We start from the raw sequence: 23572 nt of genomic DNA, 5'->3' as shown, positions 1-23572 counted from the left end.
AAATACCAGGATGTTCTACTACTTCCAGTCACATTTTACAGCATGCAAGCAAGCAGATAACTGAGCAAGAGGGTCAAAGTTCACGGTGCCATGTTATGAGGACGTAGCGTGTCCCAATTGAATACATACTGCATGCAACGGTACGTACTTTTTAAGGGCTTGTCATCTAAGTTGGGATTCTGAGATGAAGCGTCATGAAGCATTTCCAGCAAATTGGTTCGCAATCGGGTTCATTTCCTGAGGCTTCATATGCTCACAAAACCACCTGTTGGCCAAAGAGTGTAAAACAGGCAGATCTATTACAGATCTCCCCCCATGTAATTTGTGATAAAGGCCAATGTATTTTGCCCCAGGAGACCAATTGTCTTGTGAGTAAAACTTCCTGGATTAATCGGCACATGCTCCGAAACCACGGCACAGCACGTAGCATCATTTCATCTAATGCCTGATTTATACGCCTGCGGCTGTCCGCCTATGCGTTCTGTGTGGGCACCTCTCGCCAGGCATACATACTGCATTGGATTGCGCGTGGTGTGATTTGCATGGGGTTTGTTCAGACCAAATCTAAATTTTCCTTTGCAAGAAAGGTTGCCTCTCAGCATCTACTTAGAGCTGCATTTAGTACATTTTTGGCACCTACAAAATCGGTACCTTGGAAAAAGCATAAAATATGGACGTAGTCTCCGTAACATCGGCCATTGGTTTCTGAAGAGCAGTAGTGAAGCTCAAAGTGTGCGGCAACAGCCGTCTCAATCTTGGCAGTGACGACACAGCCTGTGGTCAAAGAGATGGATTGTTGGTGGACCTGAGGCGGTGACACAGCAGAGCAGAGTTATAGCCGGTAGCAACCTGAGACAGCACTCACCTGTTGCTTCAAGCGACCACGCCCTCAACTAAGCCTGACTTTGAGCCTTAATTTAAACGGGTGAGTTATATAAAAAAATACACTCCCCGTACAATTGGAAATTTGTTATGAGGGGGAAATTAGCTATAGAATAGAAATTGTTTTTGTTTATTTATGCTGAAAAGTTGGGCATTTTAACATGGGGCACTATGGGGATTGATTCGCTTTTGGAACCAACCTCAAGTGGCCATTTGAAGAACTGCAGTTTTTGTCACCTCTGCATTGGCTTCATTTCTCAGCACTGGAGGTTGCCACTTGGGTTACGCTTGATTTGCTTGACTGACCCTCAATATGTAGCAACGCAGGCCATTGATGAAAGCATCAGCTGGCAGATCATTCAACATCTCATCGACCTTTCGTGTTAATTTCGAGGGTTCCTTTCATTCTCTCGTGATGTCACTCATTCTCTGTCCCTCCACAGGTGCCCTTACTCTTCAATCGACCACACACTGGTGAATGTAGGATGTTCCAGATTGACTTGATCCTGGGATCAAATTGGACTGGATTCCATTGATGGTTGAGCCTTTGCCCTGGTGTTTAACCCTTTCCTGGTAGCGTGCAATAATACATGTCAGCATGCATGCCTACAGGGTGTGTTGTAGGCTGTACAGGTGACAAGGGGTTTAATAAACAGGTATAGAACAGCACGAGCCACGTGTCAGCCAATCACAATGCAGGTCAAGTGAACGTGTTGTGGTTTAAAACTGATAACGGCTGTGAGCTGAGCTCTGTACAGCTCAATGTCTCTGTAGAAATACCTTGGGACTGTATGAGCCTCTATCAGCCTGTTGTTTTCTTTTTTCTTTAAAATTAATCCATTCTTATAAAAGCAGTTTTTAAAGAAAGCTTTAAGATGTTCCTCTCCGCGCTGCTGATTCTTGCCAGTCGGGGTTTGTTCAGTTCTGTTTCGGGGTCTCCCGCTGTGGAGGAAGCGTACAGGGCTGTGCTCAGCGTCGTGTCTCCAGGACAGCAGTATCTGAACAGGGAGTCCCTCGGCTCTGTCTTTAATACACTGGAGAAACGTGTGCAGTGTGGTGAAGTGTCGTGTGAAAAGGTAAGATTTTATTAGGCTTAACTCGCAGCCAGGTTAGAGAGCCAGGTGGGTGACTACAGGTGCTGCGGAATGAGGTCGAGGTCCAAAAGCTATTAACTCTGACTGCTGACCCACGTTCACATGGTTAAAGTAGATTTCTTGATGGGAATCTTGAAACATATTTCGTTAGTAATTGACCTCTTTACTGGAAAGACTTATATTTTATACTTTTTTTAAAGTTGTAGGAGTATATCTGTTTACTCTTAATTCTTCTCTTTCCTCCTGTCAGAGTTTCTGGAACAGGATTGATCGTTATCAGCCTATATAGTACGTTGATTTTGTCACAACCTTTACTAGAGCAGATCTGTGATGAAGACAGGTGACAGGTTTCCGAGCACCAGATTCCCTTTAGAAAACCTCTCATTTTACTGCAGCAGGGTCTGACAGTCTGCGCCTTTCAGTCCTGGTTCTGGTTCTCCTGTGCCTCCCTTCCCTCCAGCAGGCCCAGTAATACATACAGCCTGGGCCTTCCGGCAGCGTGGTGTCGATGTTTGCTCACGGGGACCGACGAAGCAGCTTCTGACTCACTGCTGTAGACCCCGCAGGAGTCTGAGCTGAAGGACTTTCTGTCGAACGTACATGATTTCATCTGATTTCACACAAATCTGACCAGGTGGCACCGATGACAAGCATTGAGAATAACTATATTAAAATAGCCAATCTGATGGTCTCATTTACAAATATAGGTCATATAGAGGCATCGGTATTACATTTAGACTGTTTCATAACCAATTAAAAGTTCCTCACAGTAACTTTACTTTTTAATTAAATGAAGTAAGTAATACAATAGGCTGTGTTTGTCAAGTCAGTAGGCAATGTCTGTGTGAGGAGATTGTGTGCGTGTGTGTGTGTGTGTGTGTACGCATGTGCGTGTTCTACCCACCTTGTGGGGACGTGCATTTTGTCCTTATTGTATTTTATTAGCACTTATTAGCATTTGTTGTATTCGTATTAGTTTGTTGCACTGATTGTATTCGTATTAGTTTCTTTCTGCACTGTACTTTTGCTCTGGTTTTTGCTCTAGTTTATGCTCTTAGATGCTTGTGTTCTCTTGAATACCTATGTTGAATACACTTATTGTAAGTCGCTTTGGATAAAAGCGTCTGCTAAATGACTGTAATGTAATGTAATGTCCTCATGAGGACGGAGAGTCCCCACAATGTACATAAGGAATGACTGCTCAGGTGTGTTACATCTCAGCTCCACCCATCAATCAAGCAAAGCAGGAAACACAGCCAACAACAAGGACAAGATAGTGCCAACCCCGAGGCCCTCCCAATTTGTATTGTCGCCTACCTCTTGTTATCTGAGGAAGTTCTTTCTAATAGAAGGCAATAAAAGCAACTGATATCCAAGGTTAATGCATTACAGGTTGCTATTAATGCAATGTGCATATTTACTTTTCTAAATTAATCAAACCTTGTGTTTGAATCAAACGGTGATATGAATAAGTTGAGTAGCACTAGCAGAACGAAAGCAAGTAAATCTAAATCTAAACTTCTTTAGCAGCTGTTGTTTCTGTATGTGTTGTTAGGCTATTGTGCCCGAGAAAATCCCTGAATTAGTAACTATATTCTTTTACTAACATAGATCTGTATGTGTTTTTCTCTGGGCGTAGTGTGATCTAACGGATGCGTTTCACCAGCTGATCAGCGATCACTCCACCCACGAGGAGGATAAAACTGGAAGAGGCAGAAACAGTGTAACCATCAGTGTGTCTCAGTTCACTGCTCTCGCTGCTGGATGCGTCCTGTACCTCTCATCTCCTGGCCTGGTCTGCAGCGCGGTGAGGCAGGGGACATGGGGACAGGAGGTCCAACATTTCCTACGTAAAAAAACACATCAGGATCACCATGAGCACCGGCATGAAGAGAGCGAGCAGCACCAGGACCATGAACACTTGCACATAGATGTTCATGAGTTGAACGTCCTGCTTCGAGAGCTTTCCGACCACTACGAGCCCTCAGACAGAGAGGTAAACACAAGACTACAACATACTGTTAGTCGACCAAACTAGAAGTACTTATTTTTTTATATTTCTTTCATCTATGGTTGATCTATGGATCCTCACAAGATTATCAACAAGACAGCAAAGAGGAAAACAAAACATTACTGCTACACAAAAACTTCTCAAATTTACTCGAAGAACTTCCTTGAGTTAAATTATTTGCGAAGGAAACATTACTCTTTGGTTAAATTGCTTGTCTCAGATCTCTGATGAGGTGTCGCCTGAGGACATAGTTCAGCTATAGAAGGCCACAAGCAAAACAAAGGTTGCCAACACGTGAATTTGATTATGTAACAATGCTTTATGCTATATAGAAAATTGCCGCTATAATTCATTATTTGGCAACCAGGCAGCCAGTTTACGACCCTCCTTGCTCTCTGACAGTATCCTTCCTGGGTGTGGGTTTATGCGTGTACAGGGTTTATGCGTGTACAGGGTTTATGCGTGTACAGGGTTTATGCGTGTACAGGGTTACTGCGATCATGGCAGTATATATCCCATTACATATCTTATCATACTTGATTTATTAGCTAATAGTATACCTACAAGTCTTTGCCCTGTACATCACTGTAGCAACCACCATCATCATCATGAAAAGAGCCCTCTTTAAATGTTTTGTTCTGCCGTATCGTGAGACACAAATTTAATGTCAGAAGTTATTAAAAAACAGTTAAAGAAATGAAAATGAACTCTAGTAAACTATTTAAATGTGTTGTTTGTCTTTTACGTAGTCAAAGTTATTATTTGTAGCTGAAGACAAAACAATAAGGAGTCCTTAACAACAGTGCACACACTGGTTCGAATGATTATTTCATGAATCAGGGTTAACAAGAGAAAGCTTTCTGGAAGTGACATCATAAGCATAACTGAATCACCTAACATTAAATATTATATAGTTTAAAGTTGTATTCAGTTATCTGGCAAACTTTTCAATCAGAAACCAAAACAGCTGGTCAAAACAAGATGCTACTTGCTAATCAAAATGTCACTCAGGAGGAGTGCTGATCAAGTTGACGGCTCGTGATTTCTTGACAACTCTATTGTAATTGAGTTGTGGCTGCAACAAAGGATTAATCTTCGAAAAACCAGCGTAAAATTGTGGAAAATGCCTGAGACAATTTGTGTAAAGTCAAAGGAAACGTCAGTGAATTGCTTGTTTTGTCCATCCAACAATCCAAAACTTAAGATATTCAATTTAGAATCAAATAAAGACAAAACTAGCAGAAAGTCTGGAATTTGTTTTACTTTTTTCCTTGAAAAATCTCTTAAAGCTCTAATTGTGTCAGTGAGTAAAACTGTATTTGGGTTATATCCTTTGCTCTTTGTGCTTCCTCTCCCTTATCACCATGGTAACCAGAGCTGTGTAACAGCCGGTGACATCATGACAGAGGTCAACGCATCCTCGCCGGACCAGAGACAGGAAGTGGGGGCAGTTTTGGGCCGCGTCCTGTATCACGCCTTGCAGGGTCACTGCTTCGTTAGCCGGGCCCTGCCTGAGGAGAGCTTCTTCCTGGACTACATCATGGACCATCTGGGGTCAACGAACATCACTGTCGGGGGTGAATGTCCTTCAGAAACACAGAGAAACAGAGACACGGACACATGCATAGAAACCCCAGACCCTGTAAACTTAGGTTTAACCACTTAGACACTAAAGTCGCATGATTTATTGAACTTTCCTCAGTAGAAGTATTTCCCTGTGCACACATTGACTACATAAAGTCATATTCATACTCATATGGTCATATTATTAATCCAAACCAGCTGAATCCTGGAGTAGTTTTGCTCAAGTGTAGGTTCTATTTGTGTTGTGTAGATTTGGAGGCGCTCATGAGGAGTCTGCACCTCGGGCACCAGGAAGACGAACACGCTGATCACGATCACAGTGATTTGAGACGGAGGAAGAGGAGGAGCCATGAACATCACGAGAGGCATGAAGGAAACACCACCTGGGATCGGGTACATATATACCAACACATCATTTTCAAATTTTCTCTAATAGATTTCACTGCATAATAAATGTCCTTGTTTTCGTTCATCTTCGCAGAGAAATGCAGGGTAAAGTCCACAGTGGTTGCGGTGAACTTAACAGACCTTTTTTCTTTTCTCCCAGTTCTGCGCCTCAGCTGAGGAGCTGGGCCTGATCTACGGTCTGGCGGACAACAGCTCGGTCTCCTCTGGCCTGAGTCGGACGGACTTGGCTCGGCTCAGCCCTGCACTCGTCCAGCAGATCCTGAGCGGAGCGTGTGCAGACATCACAGAACCGCTGACACCAGATGAGCTCACTAACACTGAGAGTAAGGCTGCATGTTCTGAAAGACCTTTTTGAAAGAAATTAAGAATAATAGTTGCACTTGAAAGTACCCTCAGCATGCAATTTTGGAGAATATTTCTGATCCACAAGCGTCATGAGGTTTTGTTCACCTTTAGTATGGCAGGATGGACAGATTGAATCAATAAAGGCTTCACATTTGTTTTGCCATTTTGTGTCAAAAGTCATGTCTTTTTGACATAACTGACCTTCACCCCCCATCTTCTGTTCTGTCTTTCTCTTGTAGAATACGTCTATGCAACCATTGCCAATGTGGCGATAACACTGACGTCCATGTTTGGCATTGTAGTGCTGCTCTGTACCTCTTGCACCAGTGTGTTCCAGCTTTGTATCCAGTTTTGCATCAGCCTGGCTGTGGGTTCACTGACTGGAGATGCCTTACTGCACCTGATACCCATGGTGAGTGATTTCCACACTTTTAAAGCCCTGACAAGCTTTTTTATTTTTATACCCTTGGGAGCTGAAATTCATTGCAGCTATATAATATTCTTCATAAACACACCAGGACGTTTTGTCATGGCATCAACAATAATGGTTATTTTTATACTCATTTTGACTTCTTACTTGTCTGTGTGTCCAGTTTTTAGGTTTACATGTGCACTCAGACAGCTCCAAGCACTCTCATGGCGCTCACCAGGAAGAAACTCCAGACTACATTTACAAGATGTTAGTAATGATTGGCGGTATCTACTACTTTTATCTGATGGAAACAATCTTCTCTCTGCTTGCATATAAAGATAATCATCACCATCATCAACATCATCATGCGGTAAGAGAAAAATAATACACAAAATTAGGCTAATAAGAATATAAATGAGGACATACCATTCTTGACTTTTTCTTTAAATCAAAAAGTTACGACTTTTCAAACATTGTTTTGGAAATTATGGGAACCTAATGGGATCCTTTCCTTCATTTGTGCAGCTAGATATTGCGAGGAAATGTCAAAAAGTTACTCCATTTTTGTCTCTCTCTCTCTCTCTCTCTTAAGGAGGAATCAGAGCCTCACCACTGTGACCATGGGAGGGTTTTAGAGATGTATGAACATGAGAGGAAACAAAAGGACAAGTCACAGTCAGCATCAAGCGCAGACCTGGTGAGAAACACACTTACATTAACACTTGACGGAACACTAATCATCTAATTCATCTGCACAGATAAGGGAGTCTACAAATAATCAAAATATTTTAAACCTGTTGACCAAAACTTGTTTAACTAAGTTAATCTCTGTAAACAAATACTGTTGAAATGTTGAAAATGCCCATAAGCTGCCTCAATGTGTCAATATCAGGACTTATTACTGAATGTTTAATGTAACATGTACATTTTAGGTTGTCGATCAAGACAATGAGAATTCTCTTTCAGAGCCAAAAGAGCTCACCAGAGGCAAGTGAAGTTATTTCCAATACAAAAACAAGCATCACCAAATTGTGATAGGCTTTATGGTGCTAATCATCGTGGCTGCTCAACCTTGAACTATTACTTCGTCTGCCTCCACAGAACAGCGTCTGCTGCCTTATATGATAACTATCGGCGACAGCGTCCACAACTTTGCGGACGGCTTAGCGATGGGCGCAGCTTTCTCCCTGTCGTGGAAGTCCGGTCTGGCCACGTCACTAGCTGTCCTCTGCCATGAACTGCCACATGAACTGGGTAAAGAAAACACACAAAGACAAGGCAGCGTCCCGTTTGGTCATTAAAGATCTCTTAACATTCGCCCTGTGTCTCTCCAGGTGATTTTGCCATTTTGCTCAACAGCGGTGTGTCCGTCCGCAAGGCGTTGCTTCTGAACGTTGGCAGCGCCATGACCTCGTTCATCGGCCTGTACATTGCTCTGTCTGTGGCCACTGACCTCGCCACCAAGCAGTGGATAGCTGCCATTTCTGCAGGACTCTTCCTGTACGTCGGGATGGCTGACATGGTGAGTGTTTGTCATGACGGAACCATTTACCGTACAATACATACATCAAAATGGCATCAAAAGGAGCTCCCGTCTCTCTTCTTTCTCCTTCCAGCTCCCCACCATGGTCCACATCAGCAACAAGAAACCCTGGCTGATGTTTCTGCTGCAGAACGTCGGCCTTCTGACCGGGTGGGGTATTCTGTTGCTGCTGTCACTTTATGAAGAGAGAATCAGCTTTTAAAACAGACAAATGTCGTTCTGTTGAATGGGTTAATCTTACTTCTGATAGAATCTATGAAGGTTATGAAATCTTTGAACGACATTCACAGTAACAAGACTAGCTGTTTATGGGCATTCCTCATAAATGACTACCTTGAGAGCCCTGGTCTTGTTGACATAAACAGCCTGTCAGACGGAGAACTAATCCAGTCAGATACATTTTAAACATTTCTGTGCCACCTAAATGCCTTAAACTCGAACATAAATATGTTTTTTTGACAGCTTGCGCAGCAGCTTCCCAATAGCCTACACCAATGGTGATGGGCAAAATATTAGAGACAAACTTCCAATACAGGAACACCATCAAATGCAACCAGTAGAGCTGAAAATATACAGTAACTCTCCTGACAGTAAAAGGTCGCATGTATTCCAGAACCTCTGTGGTGGACTGCAGCAGATTTAGCTAGAACTACTTATTAAACTAGAATCTCAGTGTACATATCAGAGGGTTTTTTAAATAAAACTTTTATCATTAATATTTTTGGTTAAAAAAAAAATATTGACAAATTTACCTTTTTACAAATGCTAAGATTGTTTATGTTCCTTGTAACCCGAGGCTGTTTTTCTGGCAGTAGAAGCAATTTCTTTCTTTGATTAGTTTGTTTCTGATTTTCAGCACTGATAAAATGTGAAAATGACGCTACAATTCAGAATACACGTATTGTTTTCTCCTTGAGTATATACATTACATGTAATACATCTTTGTACAGTTATATTTTGTGCTTTTTGATAAGAAACATACACAGATAAATTAATTAGAAAAAGAAGCTATACAGTTGTTTGAGTTTATGGTATTTGCCTGAACTACACATCCCACCACACAAATTATGAAGGTAAATGTGTAAAAATGTGTTATTTTTGTTGGTGTGGTGTAAAGTATATTTTATATTCTGCCTTGTTTGGCAAATTAAAACTCTTTCAACACCCATAATGTACGAACTTATGTGTGATCAATTTGTGAATCCTTTTAGCAGCGGCTTTACCCTTTTGTTCGGATGTGATCACGGATCAGCTGAATGTAACCTACTTTCTTAATCTTTATGTGAATGAAGCGAGAAGCAGTGGAAGCGGTGGAAACTAGATTGTCTCTTTATCTGTCTCGTCTAATCTCCTCAACTTGCAGGTTAGGTGAACGTCTCCGTTAGGGACAGAGTCCGCTGACAACTCATCACGCAAAGACGGAGACACAAAATGTACATGATGTGGTGTTCGTGTAACCACCAGCATGACAGATGGCCGACATTCTCTCAGACAGAATTACCCATTTAATGACCACATTTAGGTTAAGCATGCGCCGTAAAAACACCAATTGGAGATTACAGCATGTAGCTGCTGACAGAGGGAAATGGATTTCCCTGCAGTCAGCTCTCCAACACAAGCAATCCATAATTCTGAACTTCTACAGTATGTTTGCAGAGGTCCCAATAAAATCCTTAATAATTACCTCTAAAACTGGACCTTTGAGCTTATCATAAATCATACTGCATAATACATCTTTTGGCTGAATGGGTAGTTTTACAACTTCATAAAGATGTTTATGCTGCAGTGACACAGAGAGCTGCATCAGAAAGTGAGTATTTCAGTGAATGGCTGTTGTTAAGCGGAGGTGATGGTAAGAAGACGTCAGGGTCACAACGGTTACTGTAAGTGTTTGAATAGTCAGCTGAGTAACAGCATGTAGGGAAGGAGCAAGATAATAGCATATGACTGTGATTGTACTGGTCACATTCTAGGTTTAAGGTGAGCTCACTGTCAATGACGTGGTTGAGTTCAAGTCTTACATCACTGCATCCTGCCAACAAAAACTGCTTATATCTCAGCTTTTTTTAAAGCCATGCTGGTGTCATCACTCAGTCAGTCTGTCAGTCCAGCACTTTAGTCAAGACAGAAATATCTCAACTAGTGAACAGAGTGAGTTGACATTTTATACAGACATTCATGATCCCCAGAGGATGAACCAATCCAGGGCTTTGGTTTATGACCAAAAACCTGCAAAACTAATGGCATTCTGCCGCAGTTCGTGTTTACTGCTAATGTGCAAATGTTAGCATGCTAACACGCTAAACTAAAGATGCGTTAGCTCAAAGTACGGCCTCCCAGAGGAGCTGGCCTCAGGAGGCTTGAAAGAGGAGATGCCACGGCGTCAAATCAATGGGGTACGACACATACGCAGTAAAATCTGGTTTGCACAAAAGGCTCGCAATTACAGACCATGAGGATGATTGATTTGTTTTGAAAATGTTGAATTGTATATTGGCCGCCATCCATTCGAGCATACCCAAAAACTTTGGTCAGGCTGAGGGCTCTCAACGAGCATCTGAGGGGACAACCATCCCTTTACTTCCTGCGAGACTCTTGTGTTTGGTTTTTCTGAATAGTTAACTCTGCTGCTTCCAAAGTGACAGTCTTGTTAAATTTAAAAACATTCCCGAGGAGGGGCTGTTAATGATGCATTGTTAAACATCATTGCCACTGACCTTTCCCAGAAAAGGCGGACTGCATGACCCAGTTTTTCCATTTCCTGTTTCTCCCACAGTGATACAGTATATTATCCCCTTGAATACTTAATGCGTGGCGGGAAAATCACCATGAAAGTTTGTCTGAGTTGAGGTTTGTTTCCATCTCTACAGCTCAGTTTGCTGCTAGAGTTTGAAACTGTTGAAGAAAATCATCATATAACTTAGCATTGAACTGAACACATTTGGTCTCATAAGAAAACGGTTTATATAACTTGTTATGTTGAACACATTTGGTTTCATAAAATCATTCTTAGGAAGCGATTAAGGCGCGCCAGAGAGATTGTAATCTATCACTCCTATTTGTATCAAAACATTTCCCGTACACAAATCGTGTGTTCTGCCAAAAGGTTATCTTGACCCAAACGAAAACATGAGGGCATGATATAGTGAAGAGACCACATGTGCTTTGTTTGTGGTTCAGCCGACTGGTTTGATTGGTGGAAAGTGACTTAAGGAGGTGAATTTGACTAGAAGAGTAATCTGTGAAAAGTAATACATTGGATTTTGTTGAATGTTGAACGTGTGCTCATTAAAACACTTCCCGCTGGGTTGCAACTCCAATTCAACGTCTCTTCTCATCATTTTGCCAAAGACTCCTGATATGCATACATACATATGCTCATTAGGCAGATTTCGCCACATTTTATGACATGCTGTCAGTCATGATAGCAGATATGTGAAAGCCAGAGTCCACTGTTAAAACACAGAGAGCTCAGGCACTGCTGGTTAGCATAGCTCATTCTAAAGAGCATGTTTGAGCTTTTTAACCGGATTAATTCAACCACAGTAACAATACTTTGCTTTATTATTACTCTTTACAGTAACGAGACACAATTTAAACCCGTTTATAATTCACCTGTCCGCTGAAGTTGAGTAAATATTTAACAAAGATGAGAGAAACCGAGGAAAAAAACTCCACACACACAACTTCATAAAGTAACGAATCATTACACAAAACGTTTAACAAGAGCTGTATCTCAGTCAATATAAGTTAATATTTGCGTTTAAAGTTTCTTGAGTCAACAGTGACATTGTGACAGTGGGATGGTACAATAAAAAGAGAAATTATATTTTTACTTCCTCGTTCTTTCTGGGTCAGGACTTTTATTTTCTCTGAGGTTTGAGTCCATGTAGTAATAAAACAAGATAAGAGCTTATCATCTATGCGACACAAATCAGTTCTATTCTGAGGAGATATTCCTGAAGTATTTAAATAAATGTCAATGAAAGACAAAGCTAGAAAAATAGAACAATTTATTTATTTAATTACAGTCTTCAAAGAAAAACAAAAGTATCTTTTTTTTTATGTATAAACACTTAACATTGTAGAAAACAGCACAGATTAAATAATTCAACATGATTGAATAAAATTGATATGAGACACAAAACAAGTGTTTAATCTATCAAATCCATCAAAACCAGACCGAAGAGTACGAGCGAGGGAGTAAGTGAACGGTGCAGACATGTGTATGTTGCACTTGGTCGTTCACTTGAAGCGAATGATCTCCTGCGTGGCCAGTCGGATCAGCTGGTTGAAGTCAAACTGGATGTACTTCCTCCAGTAGCGTCGGTCCCTGCCGTAGATCTGAGCAGGATAGCAAGGACTGCCTGAAACAGAGAAATGAAGCACAGATGTGGATCCACAGCTGACAACTTGATGCACTTTATGTCGGTTTACTGACAATCTAATATATTAAATATATATTATAGATATATTTTGTTCACTGTCGAGCTCACAATTTATTCATTGATCCTCTAACACCCTCTACAGGTCAAGAGTCCTTTTTTCCTGAATAGCTTTGGCTTCAGGCGCAGAATTGTTATAGAACAAAGCTCTGTGGTTTATACGCTCTTTGAACAAATCAAAAACGATGCACTGAGCAGTGTTAAACCTGTGATCAACCGGACGTACATACTGCGAGCTTCGTGTGCTCTCTCACCTATGCCGTGCAAGATTCTAGCAACAGCTCTTCCGGAAAACTTCTCATCACTTCGGTTGGAGAGAAAACTTCTGATGTCCGCTCTGATCTGATTCTCCCAGTCTAACAACTAAAAACAATGCAAAACACACACACACATGTAAACCACGACATCCAGAACATTCAAGACAGAAATTCAGCTGTTAACTCCCGATAACCGCTCTGTGTGTGTGTGTTTGACCTTGTATTTGTCGAGCTCCTCGATGTCCACTGGCGCGAGGCCTCGGTCCCGCCTCTTGTCGAAGTACTCGGAGAGGAGGTCTTTCAGATGGAGACTGCGACTCTCATCCAGATCTTCGAGACAGGACACTACGCTCTGGAAGGCAACACTGCAACACAACGCGCGCACAAAGTTACACACGGACGCAAGGTAATGTAGACAAGCATGCTGACCAATAAGGAGGATAACAATTGATCTTTTTAGGAGTCTGAAAAAGCCTTTCAAAGAGAAAAGAAAAGAGTGTTTAATGATACATTTAAGTGAAGGCGTGGACCTTTTGAAGGCCTTGAAGCAGGCGGTCAGCTGGTAGAGCTGCGTTCTCTCTTGGTTCTGCACTCGATTATGGAGGACGTGACAAACTCTGTCCATCTCCTCGTCGCTGAGGTCGCCGAAGGAACGGAAGTAGAAAGATAAGGAGGACAACTCAACGTGGACGCCGCTACGTCCGCCAACTGAAACACAAACATTTGTGATTCACTGGCGAGTGTCTCTATTCGTCAGTTTGTATAATAAGAGAACACACAGGAAAGGAGGTTAGAGGCTGACCGTTTGAGTCAGACCGGTTCAACTACACCAGTACGATTAACTACAGTGGGACAATTCAAACTATGACGTTGTTTTCCCGGCTGTGCTTTTGTGTCTGTGAGGATATTTCCTCGAGGTTTTTGTTACATTGAACACAAAGATTTATTGCTGACGGATTCAAAGAGAGTAAAAGAGTTACCACTGCTCCATTGCAGCTGTCGGACTCCTCTCTTCACCAGAGCAAGCTGCCATCCCATAGTGTCCGCAACCTCGACAACATCGAACTCCAGCTGATCGAAGGTCTCCACCCGCTCGCCCGCCATCCGCCTTCTGGCCAACACCACAGCAATCGGAGGGCAGCTGTGGAACAGATTGAACAGTGTTTTGTCATTTGAAATATCTGATGACATCTACGTATAACTGTGTATTTGTTTACAAACAAACGCATAATTATGCTCAGATGCTGCAGACTGTGCATCATTTTCAGTGCCCCATATCGGAGCATATTTCATACATTTTAGTGATTTTCTGGAGCTGTCTTGGTCCACCATAGCAGCTGACTTTGCACACAGAAAGCGTCGGGTGGAGAAGCTCGACAAAGCGCTGGGGATGCAGCTCCAGATAGCAGAGCAGCGTTTCTACACCTAAAATACACAAACACGCAAAGGAAGGAAGAAAGAAAGAAAGAAAGAAAGGGGAATTTTCCACAGTTAGGTCTTGTTCTACTCATCAACAACTATTTTAGTTTTGAGCTATTCATTCATGTTCATGCTCTCGCTTCCACTTACCTTCCTCTGTGATGTCCAGAGCCTCCACAGTTTCTTGGATGGGAATCGCTCGCTCATGCGTGTGACACACTCGCTCTCTGGGCCAATCGCTGCTTTCCTCTTCCTGGTCCCTTAGCCAATCAACAGCTCCTTTTGCCTCCACGTCGCTGTGCTTCATCGAACCGTCAGCTTCATGTTCAGCTGTCTGCTCCTCTTTCTGCTCCTCCTTTTCCTCTCCTTCATCTCTACCGTCTTGGAGGGGCCGTCCCGCCGCATCGGTATGTGACGGCTCCTTGCGGTGAAAACAAGGACACATCGTTCATCACTTTGTCCAAGATTCTGGTTTATTTTTACATACAACTACAAAAAAAACTTCTATTTACTGCATTTGAATGGTCTCTTATTGGGTGAAAGAGTGAATAAAAAGACATAAAAGAGCTTTTTCTTTTTGAGTTACCTGTGCAGTAGACAGTAATGGTGTGTCTGTCTGTTCTACGTGCTGCTGAGTGTGAGGGTTCAGGCTGCTCTCCTGATCACACGCATCCATCGTTTCCATCATCTCCATCAGCTCGGAATCTTCAATGTCCTTTACACACAGACAGTTTAGTGTTGTTGTTGTACTACCATGGTCTCTCAGCTTATTGAACAGTATTTAAACCACACACACACACACACACACCTGTTCCAGTTGCCGTTGTTTCTGGTGTATCTGTTTACATTTGCATGGAGGGAAAACTTTCTGGACCAGTTTCTTGACTGTGTAGTAGTCCACTGTGTCCGCATAGATGTGACGGCGGAGCTCATGGAGGTCCCCACCCTACAGACACACACATCATTATTTATACCCAAAATATACTGTGTACTGTAGGTGACAGCACTAAAGAAGAGAGCCACACCGGAAGAGTATTGAATTGTATACAAATACATTTGTACCATGTTTTACTGTTATATACTGTTTTACTGACAGATAACCACAGTCTCACCTCAGGGTCCAGGAAGAGGTGACAGTGCGCTGGATCTCCGTCTCTTCCTGCCCTCCCGATCTCCTGAACGTAGCTCTCAAAGCTCTGAAAAACAGAAAAGCAGTTACCACCAGTAAGGGAATACTGACATAGACAAAGACTTGTGGGCCCTAGTTTTAGCACAGAGTTAAGGTTTTGGATGTAAAATCTGGGTTTAAGATCGAATGGAATCGATCGGACAAAGTACCTTTTGTATCTATTTAGATTTATAACGGGTAGAAAACAGGTGTGTTTAATTTTCACCATAAAAATGGAAATTTGAACATCTACCAGAGCATGACAAACTCCATCTGCTGATAAAGATTATATGACATGAACGAAAGCTCCAGAACAACTGCCAAATGGACCTTGTGATAAAATGAATTTCTACGTTTTCTCTTGTTCACAAAAATGTTTTCAAACCGAACACTGTTGTAGATTACACGTAAAAGTTGAATGTAAAATGTTCCAAAGTGTGTTTTTGCTTTACATAAATCAAACCTCTACCCACCTTCGGCATGTTATAGTGGATGATACCGCGGACGTCGGATTTATCGAGGCCCATGCCAAACGCCACAGTGGCGACCACTAGTCGGAGCTCCCCGCACATGAAGTTGTTCTGGACGCGACGGCGCTCTGACGCCGACAGGCCGGCGTGGTACGACTCCGCCTGCCATTTCAGCGGTTTACGGATCTTCTTCCTTGCTAAATGTAGAAACACACAGCAGTAAGAAATGAGTAGAAAATATCAGATGGAGTAAATGCTTTTTGACAGATTCAGACAGCTTTCCGATCAAAGACACGAGTTATTCCTCCTTTACCCAGCTCTTTCTTTCTCTGTCCTACGGGGTTGTGTTGCGTCTGACTGCTGATGTTGGTCTGTTTGTTTTCCTTCACGAGCACTCCGTTCAGGCAGGTCCTGAGCAGCGCCGACACGCGGGTCGTCTCCTCTCTTCTGGTGCAGTAGACGATGATGGAGTCCAGGCAACCAAAACGATCGCCCTTCAACAGGGACACTAAAGCCTACAAAGACAAATACAGGAGACGGAGAGAAACATTGAGTAAGCTACGATTGTGTCTAGGTGGACACATGGGGGGGGGGGGGGGCTGTGGATATGGACAACTACACTTTTACAGAGGTCTAAGAATATTTAGACACACTATAATTAAATTTGTGTGAGACACATGCTACTCATCACACCTGATCTTTGTCTCTGTCCATGGACACAGACAGTTGCAGGTTCGGAGGCACTGCTGCAGATCGGACCGCAATGCCGTCTCGATCGGTGATGTCCAGATGCCGTGCGATGTCCAGAGCAGTGGACAGCGTGGCCGTGGCTGTGAGTCCCAGCAAGCACTGCACTCCCAACCGCTCCCTTAGCACCTACAAACACACATACATCATGTCGTTTTTTAGTGACAGTTGCGGTAATCGCTCGCACATACTAGGATGTTTATGTGTCTGTATGCTGATAAACCAACACTGGTGCTCAAGATTTTAGTTTCATCGGGTATGGAAGCAGATTGACAAAAACATGCAGGCACTGCAGAATATCCTGATTTATGAAAACATATTTTTCTTAATATCTCGTGTTGGTTTCAGACTTTTGAATCAGATTTTAGAGAGAACTAGTGTCGGTGTGTGGAAAGTCGTGCTTAACTTGGGTTGTTCATATCTCTTCCTAAAGTCCAGATGTTGTTTTCCCTCAAATTAAATGAAAACAGTCTTAGAAGTACACCACCATTAACTCACCTTACAGAGTCTCAGGTAGCAGGGCCTGAAGTTGTGAGACCACTCTGAGACACAATGAGCTTCGTCTATACAGGCGAAGGCCACAGGGGGGAGCTCCTGAGCCGAGGGCAGACACCCGGAACCCGAACGGCCTCCACCAACCAGAGCCTCTGGAGAGAGGAGCAACACACACACCTGGCCTGACTTCACCTGGAGAAACAAAGGAAGGACACATTTTAGGCCGAAAATACTAACACGTAATAATAACACATGATGGTTTGAGATTTCTCTCTTGAAAGAGTTTTGAAACTTGTTAGATGTAAGCATGGCTTTTGATTCTAGATTGTAGATCATTTTTTTTGAGACACGCAGGAAGATGTTGGAGTTTAAAACCTACAAATGTAACGTTTCCTCCGACTCTGAAGTCTTGCTGCTCTTGTGTCCGTTACCTTTTCTATCGCAGCTTCTCTCTGTTTCATCGTCATGTTGGAGTGGATACAGGCTGCCTTCAGATTGGCTGGCAGGCCAGACAGCTACACACACACACACGCACACACACACACACACACACACAAACACACACAGGACACAGTCACAACAGAATTAGTTAACTGCATCGCTGTTTAAATGGTTCACTTCATGTGAAGTCTTTTTGTTTGTGCGTGTGAGAGAAGGCGACTACCTGGTCGTCCATTAGTGAGACGAGAGGTGAAATGACCAGAGCGATGCTTTTTGATCTCTTAGCGTACAGGTAGGCCGGGAGCTGATAGCACAACGATTTACCCATCCCTGTTGACAGCACTACGAGGGTAGAGAGACCTGGAGGAACAAGTGAGCGAGGCAGACATGAACACAAGAGATCATAGATGTACACATGTGTGTTTGTATCTGTGAGTACTGTGCATACCTGACAGGATCCTCATGATGGCTTCCTCTTGTCCTGGTCTAAAGGACTGATAGCCGAGGTCTTTCAGAGCTGCGAAAACCTCAGCAGGTGTTTCTAAACACACACACACGTTCCCACAAAGAAAACGTTAACTTTTGAGCAAATGTACAGTTTGTCTAACTTTCTTTATTTTTATTATTATAAGCAACACAATGAGTGTTTACCCTGGACTTTCCCATCATCTCCGACATCATAAAGTGGTTCCACTGGTGGTGGAGGAGCGGGGCGCTCGTAGTCAGGACGAATAACGTTCAGCAACACCTCGTCTTTATGGTCACCGTCCGCCTCCTTCTGTTGGTGCGGCTGCTCCTCTGTGACGCTGGGAGACGACACTGGAACACACACACGACAAACATACTCAGAAACAGCTGTGTGAAGTAATAATTGACTATTTTGTTCCCTCAAAATTGTGAGCTGGTTTGCAAAGTTGTATTGATTCCTGTAGCTAACGTGCAAGACGTAATAAAAGAAACGGAGAAATAAATTGTATTTACATGACAATAAAGTGATAAAAGATGTTTTTCATGCAAAATTTTGATGTAAACCTACAAAATTGTCATTTAATATAATTGATCTGACAAACAAGACAAACCTGAAAACCTCCATTACTACATTTTTCATTATTTAGAACTAGACCGTCACATGAAAACAGTTGAGTTGAGGTGGAAAGCGGCGCGCTCGGTAACAGTGAGTTCAACAGGCGTACCCAGTGGCTGAGGTTGCAGTGTGCCTGTTGCCCTCGCAACCTCTTCCAGGGTGGGCAGTTCAAACGGCTCCTCCTCAGCGGGCTGGTCCTCGGGAACAGGAGGGGGAGGAGCTACAAAACAAGGTCTGCTCATCAACACCAACAATCCATCGGTGATATTTACAGTCTGTCGTGAAACAGCTGAATCTACCGTCACCGGCATGATGCGTTCAGCTCGGTCTGATAATGTTATCAGTCTGGTTTAGTTGATAATTGTCAGACACCATAAAGAATAATATTAATCGAGGAGATGAATTAGCGTCCACAGTCCACTTGTATTAGTTTTCTTTGTATTACCTGGTCCCTTGCAGTCCATGGCCCAGTGTCCGGTCCCTCCACACTTGTAGCAGGTGTCCCCCTGTCGAGTGAGCCCCCCTCTGAATCCACCGCGCCTTCCTCTGCCAGAAAATCCTCCACCTCCACCGAAGCGTTCGCCTTTCAGCTGGAACTTCTGCATGTACATCTGAAAAACACACAGACGTTCAGTTTTACCTTTAATGTTTTGATTTATGACATTTTCTAAACATTAGGGATTCATCCGAGACACAAAAAACCGAACCTGTTTCCGTAGACCTGCACCTCTGACGGCGTACCCTTTGACGTGAGATTTCTTCTTCAGATTGATCTTCACAAAGTTGCCCTCCAAGCCTTTCTTGCCGCTGTACAAATGAAGAATCGTTTGTACACGGAACACAAACGGAGATGTTTTGCAGCAGGACGTGGTTTTTGTCCTCACCTGGCTCTGACCGGCTGAGTGTGATACGATCTCCTGGCTCCAAATTCCTCCTCTATTTCTCCTAACAAGTTCTCCTGAGGAACCTTGAGAGGAATGATACCGTCTTTAACTCATTTGCACAGCATCCACAGTATGTGGAGATGAATTTTAAACTAACTAACTTACCTTTTTTGGTTCCGTGGTTTCTTTCTCTTCTTCTGCCTCTCCATCTTCGTCTCCCTTTTTCTTGGCTCTCCTCTTCTTCCCTCCTCCTTGAGCTGGGCTCGGGTTTACATCAGAGCTCTCCTCTTTCTTTTTGCCATTCCTACGCCTCTTCTTCACTCCTCCCTCCTCTGTCGTGTCTCCCTCCGCGTCTCCCTGTCTCTGCCTTTTCCTCCTTCTCTGTCTTGTATCGTTGGATCTGTGACTAGCTTTAATGTCGTCTTCTGGCGTTAAAGGTGGCGTCGATCCTCTTTCCATCTCCTCACCTCCTTTCCTTATCGTTTTCTCTTCCCCTCCTCCTCTGTTTTTTCCAGTGTGTTCTAGAGAAGATGTGGGTGCACTATCACTGACTGTTTTGTCACCTGTGGTGCTCTTAAACCCTTTGTCTCTTCCCAAGTCTACTGCCTCTGTTCTTTCTCCCTCTGCATCCATTTCTTCTTCCCCCTTTCTTTCATTCATTTGGATTTTTCCTTCAGTTTCTCTTCCCCTTTCTCCCTCTCCTTCTTTCTCTAGCTCCATCTCCTGGTTGCCTGCTCCCGGCTTCACCTCAGCCCCCATCTCTCCAAACACCTGACACCTCTCGAGCCACTTCCTGTCAACAAAACCCAGTCTGCTGGCAGGAGAGGACTTTCCTCCAATGCCCCTGCCTCCAATTCCTCCTCTGAAACCTCCAACAACCTGAGGGCTTCCTCTCAAGCTAATCAAAGTTCCAACGCCTGCCTCACCAACACCCTTATGTGGTGTTCCTAAAGTTTCAACAGTTTCTTTTTTGTCTCCTGAAGTTCCTGTCGTTTCATTGGCCCCTCTTGAACTTCCTGCACTACGTGGAGAAGATAACGACAACAACAAGGCAGAAGGTCGGGCTGGAGAGGGAGCTGGACGAGAGACATTTTGATTTTGTGAACTGATAACTTTACTAGTACTACTCTTAATACTAATATTACTAGTACTACTACAACTACTGGCAGCACTGGCAGGTTCTTCACAAGAATCTCTGACAGGCTCAAATGGTTCACATGGCTCTTCAGGCTCCACTTTCTGGGGTGTCTTTGAAACCAGGGACCCCAGGCCAGTGTTAAATCTTCTGTAAAGAAAGACACAATTACACAAGTATTCTATTCAAAGAAAGGTTTTAAATGGTTTTCAGGTTTGGAAACTTGAAATGGCAGCTGCACAACTATTGGTAGTGTTAATAAAGAGCATGAAATGCAATTAAATACGGGGTACATAGTTCATTAAGAACATTACAAGACATATTTAATACAATATTTGGTACTTCATTTTCAGAATTGCAAAAGGTTGCAATAGTTTCATCAAAGTGGCGTCTGTTTAAGAAATGACAACAGCACTATGAACCAAATCACAACAGAGACAAAGTATCTCAGTTTAAGCACGTGGTTAAGAAATCAGTGTCTGTGTTGAAAATAATACAACTCGAGCTGAAACAACTATTCAATCAATTGATCGAAAAACAATCAACTATCTTAATAATTGAACCTTTCCGCCATTAATGAAGAATAAAAGCCAAGAATTCTCCAATATGAAGATTTTTAGCTTTTCTCTCTTTTGTATTGATTTAAACTGAATATATTTTGGTTTTGGACTGTTGGTCCTACAAAACAAGATATTTGTAGATGTCATCTTGGACTCTGGAATATATTTAATATACTAAACAATATCGATATATTAATAAAATGCTGTTACATATCGATCAGCAAATAATGCAGGGATGATATGCAGCTAACATCACAATACCTTCTTGCATTTCATTACCTTGGTGTGAAAGGGCTGGATTTGGGGGCACAGGAAGTGATCTTGACAGCGGCAGCAGCAGCAACAACAACAGGGCTGTTTGACTGTCCAATTTGTCCGTCTTTCAAGGAGTTAAGAGGCACCCGACCGGGAACGACAGATTTCTTCAGTGAGACAGGTCTCTCCTGGAATATCAAAATAAAATAAGGAAATCATTTTTACAGGTCTCAGATGAGGTGGCAGGAGTTTTTAAGTGTACAGTTCTCTCTCTTATCATGATGGGGTATGGTCCGTGTTCTTTCAAAGTGTGTCTCACCTTACTGAGTGTCGCCAGGTTGTTTTTAAGCTTCATGCCATAGTACTGGGCAGACGCCTTCAGACTGTCTCTATCTTCGGGTGTCAGTCTGGGAGACGATGTAGGCTGTGAACTGCGGTTCAGATGGGCACCCCAACAGTCCGCCTCCTACGTAGATCAACAACCAGCAGATCGTCACAGACGTACGAAACAAATTGTCTTACTTGTATACGTTTGTTTTTTTTTTAAAACACCCAGAGTCCCAAACTACCTTCTGGACTGTGTTGATCCCAGCTGTAGCTGTGGCCTGTTCAGCATGCCCGCTGGCTGCATCACTGCTGCTGTTTTCTTTGGCTTGTTTCAAACTGCGGTATTCTTTATACAGCTCTGGGATTGAGACACACCATGTGTTATGCTCATGTCTTCTAAACACATTGTCTACGCTAGAGATGGACAAAAGATACTTTTGTTTATTGGTGTTGCAAGTTATGGATCCTACTCACGTCTGGTCTCCTCTGGAGCTTGGTCAATGTCCTCCTGGAAATGAAAGAGCATCTTAATAAACTAACTAACACAGCAACACTGTCTGTAGCACGTGCCATGTCCAGTGGACCAACAGATCAATAACGAAACGTAAACAACAATAAAAACAAAACATATCATATCATATAATTACATTCTATATCTATGGGGTTGACATTATGTTACTGCCTGCTGACTCTCGGCTCACGTTTATGGTTTACATTACCTTGTTTGGTTTCCTCCGGTGGTCTTTAACAAAGCCCTGCTCAAAGCTTTTCAGCTGAAGCTTCACCTCGTTGTATCGATCCATGGTCACGTTAACAGGGTCTATAACTGTCAGATTTAAATAGCTTTAATGTTAACTAAAATGATTAACTTACATAATTAGATAGCATCTGTCAGGCGAAAGCTAACGTTACAGCAACACGATAGCTCGCTAACGTTATAAACGCAACATTATTTCTAAGCGTTTTTCTGAATTTAGCAGCGAAAGCTTTTTTTTAAAGTAACGGTGAGTTACTTTAGCTTCTTCTTCTCCTGTATAGTTATAGCGACTCAAACGAGGAAAACAAATAAATGTAGAGTTAGTGCGTAACTATCATATTAGAAGACTGCATTAAAGGGCTTTCTTCTGCCGTGTGTCTTGTTTACGATTTTTCCCGCGCCGGAAAAATGACAGTTTGTGTTGCCAGGTTCCTTCTTGTATCCCCCATTCTCACAAAATATAGGTTTCTGTTTCTATACGGACTTAATCAAGGTGAAATACTTTATTAGCGATGAGAACACAACGACAATATCGATTTTTGTAAACAATAGTCTGTGTAATAGTTATGAATCTCTTGAATTTCTAATACATCCGTTTAGGTTTGGTTTATTCAGAGGGATCGGGATTGAGCCTGTCAGGCACCACTTCCTGCCGGATCCACTAGACTCCGCCTTCTTCTTAAAGGGACAGGGACTCATAATCACCGAGGTAATATTGTACTTTTTACTTCACATTTATTTGATAACTTTAATTTCCTTGCAGATTTAGATAAATAAAAAAATTATAAAGAAATAATTGATATTAAAGGTTTAGACAAAACTTCAACTTTAGCCATTGTCTATTTAAAA

At 42.6% G+C, this 23572-nt stretch overlaps 2 protein-coding genes across 3 annotated transcripts; one reads left to right on the top strand and one right to left on the bottom strand.

Moving 5' to 3' along the window:
- Positions 1 to 1757: 1757 nt before the first annotated feature.
- slc39a4 (solute carrier family 39 member 4) lies at positions 1758 to 8481 on the top strand. The gene is made up of 12 exons (XM_076105674.1): positions 1758 to 1958; positions 3616 to 3972; positions 5363 to 5564; positions 5822 to 5964; positions 6119 to 6302; positions 6564 to 6736; positions 6918 to 7106; positions 7329 to 7433; positions 7669 to 7723; positions 7838 to 7990; positions 8071 to 8258; positions 8353 to 8481. The coding sequence occupies exons 1-12, from the start codon at positions 1758 to 1760 to the stop codon at positions 8479 to 8481; spliced, it is 2079 nt and encodes a 692-aa protein (XP_075961789.1).
- Positions 8482 to 12275: 3794 nt separating this feature from the next.
- On the bottom strand, positions 12276 to 23317 carry recql4 (RecQ helicase-like 4). Of its 2 annotated transcripts, XM_076105670.1 has the most exons (28): positions 22686 to 23314; positions 22441 to 22474; positions 22209 to 22324; positions 21959 to 22105; positions 21664 to 21827; positions 19855 to 20974; positions 19690 to 19772; positions 19513 to 19612; positions 19251 to 19416; positions 18915 to 19025; positions 18373 to 18540; positions 18170 to 18262; positions 17945 to 18081; positions 17712 to 17795; positions 17284 to 17472; positions 16732 to 16914; positions 16352 to 16553; positions 16042 to 16235; positions 15513 to 15596; positions 15209 to 15346; positions 14987 to 15115; positions 14551 to 14821; positions 14277 to 14406; positions 13962 to 14122; positions 13512 to 13689; positions 13199 to 13346; positions 12979 to 13087; positions 12276 to 12646 (listed from the first exon to the last, which is right to left on the bottom strand). In XM_076105670.1, the coding sequence occupies exons 1-28, from the start codon at positions 22767 to 22769 to the stop codon at positions 12525 to 12527; spliced, it is 4845 nt and encodes a 1614-aa protein (XP_075961785.1). In that variant the 5' UTR covers positions 22770 to 23314; the 3' UTR covers positions 12276 to 12524. The 2 variants fall into 2 exon arrangements, 1 of the variants encoding a protein (XP_075961785.1); XR_012957621.1 differs by lacking the exon at positions 12276 to 12646 and having other exon boundaries at positions 12980 to 13087; positions 13492 to 13689; positions 22686 to 23317.
- Positions 23318 to 23572: the final 255 nt, after the last annotated feature.

This window comes from Anarhichas minor, unplaced genomic scaffold (assembly GCF_050575085.1).
Source record: "Anarhichas minor isolate MPS153535 unplaced genomic scaffold, ASM5057508v1 ptg000033l, whole genome shotgun sequence".
NCBI classification, from domain to species: domain Eukaryota; kingdom Metazoa; phylum Chordata; class Actinopteri; order Perciformes; family Anarhichadidae; genus Anarhichas; species Anarhichas minor.
Note: the sequence above shows the minus strand (reverse complement) of the source record. Positions and strands in the feature narration are given on the sequence as shown.

Excerpts from the sequence above, each read along its gene's own strand:
- recql4 (XM_076105670.1), bottom strand. The coding sequence starts at position 22,769 with ATGGATCGATACAACGAGGTGAAGCTTCAGCTGAAAAGCTTTGAGCAG. Across the intron at positions 20,975-21,663 it reads TCCAGCCCTTTCACACCAAG|AAGATTTAACACTGGCCTGG; the intron begins GTAATGAAATGC and ends CTTTCTTTACAG. Across the intron at positions 19,773-19,854 it reads AAACCACGGAACCAAAAAAG|GTTCCTCAGGAGAACTTGTT; the intron begins GTAAGTTAGTTA and ends ATTCCTCTCAAG.
- slc39a4 (XM_076105674.1), top strand. The coding sequence starts at position 1,758 with ATGTTCCTCTCCGCGCTGCTGATTCTTGCCAGTCGGGGTTTGTTCAGT. Across the intron at positions 3,973-5,362 it reads ACGAGCCCTCAGACAGAGAG|AGCTGTGTAACAGCCGGTGA; the intron begins GTAAACACAAGA and ends CATGGTAACCAG. Across the intron at positions 6,737-6,917 it reads TACTGCACCTGATACCCATG|TTTTTAGGTTTACATGTGCA; the intron begins GTGAGTGATTTC and ends CTGTGTGTCCAG.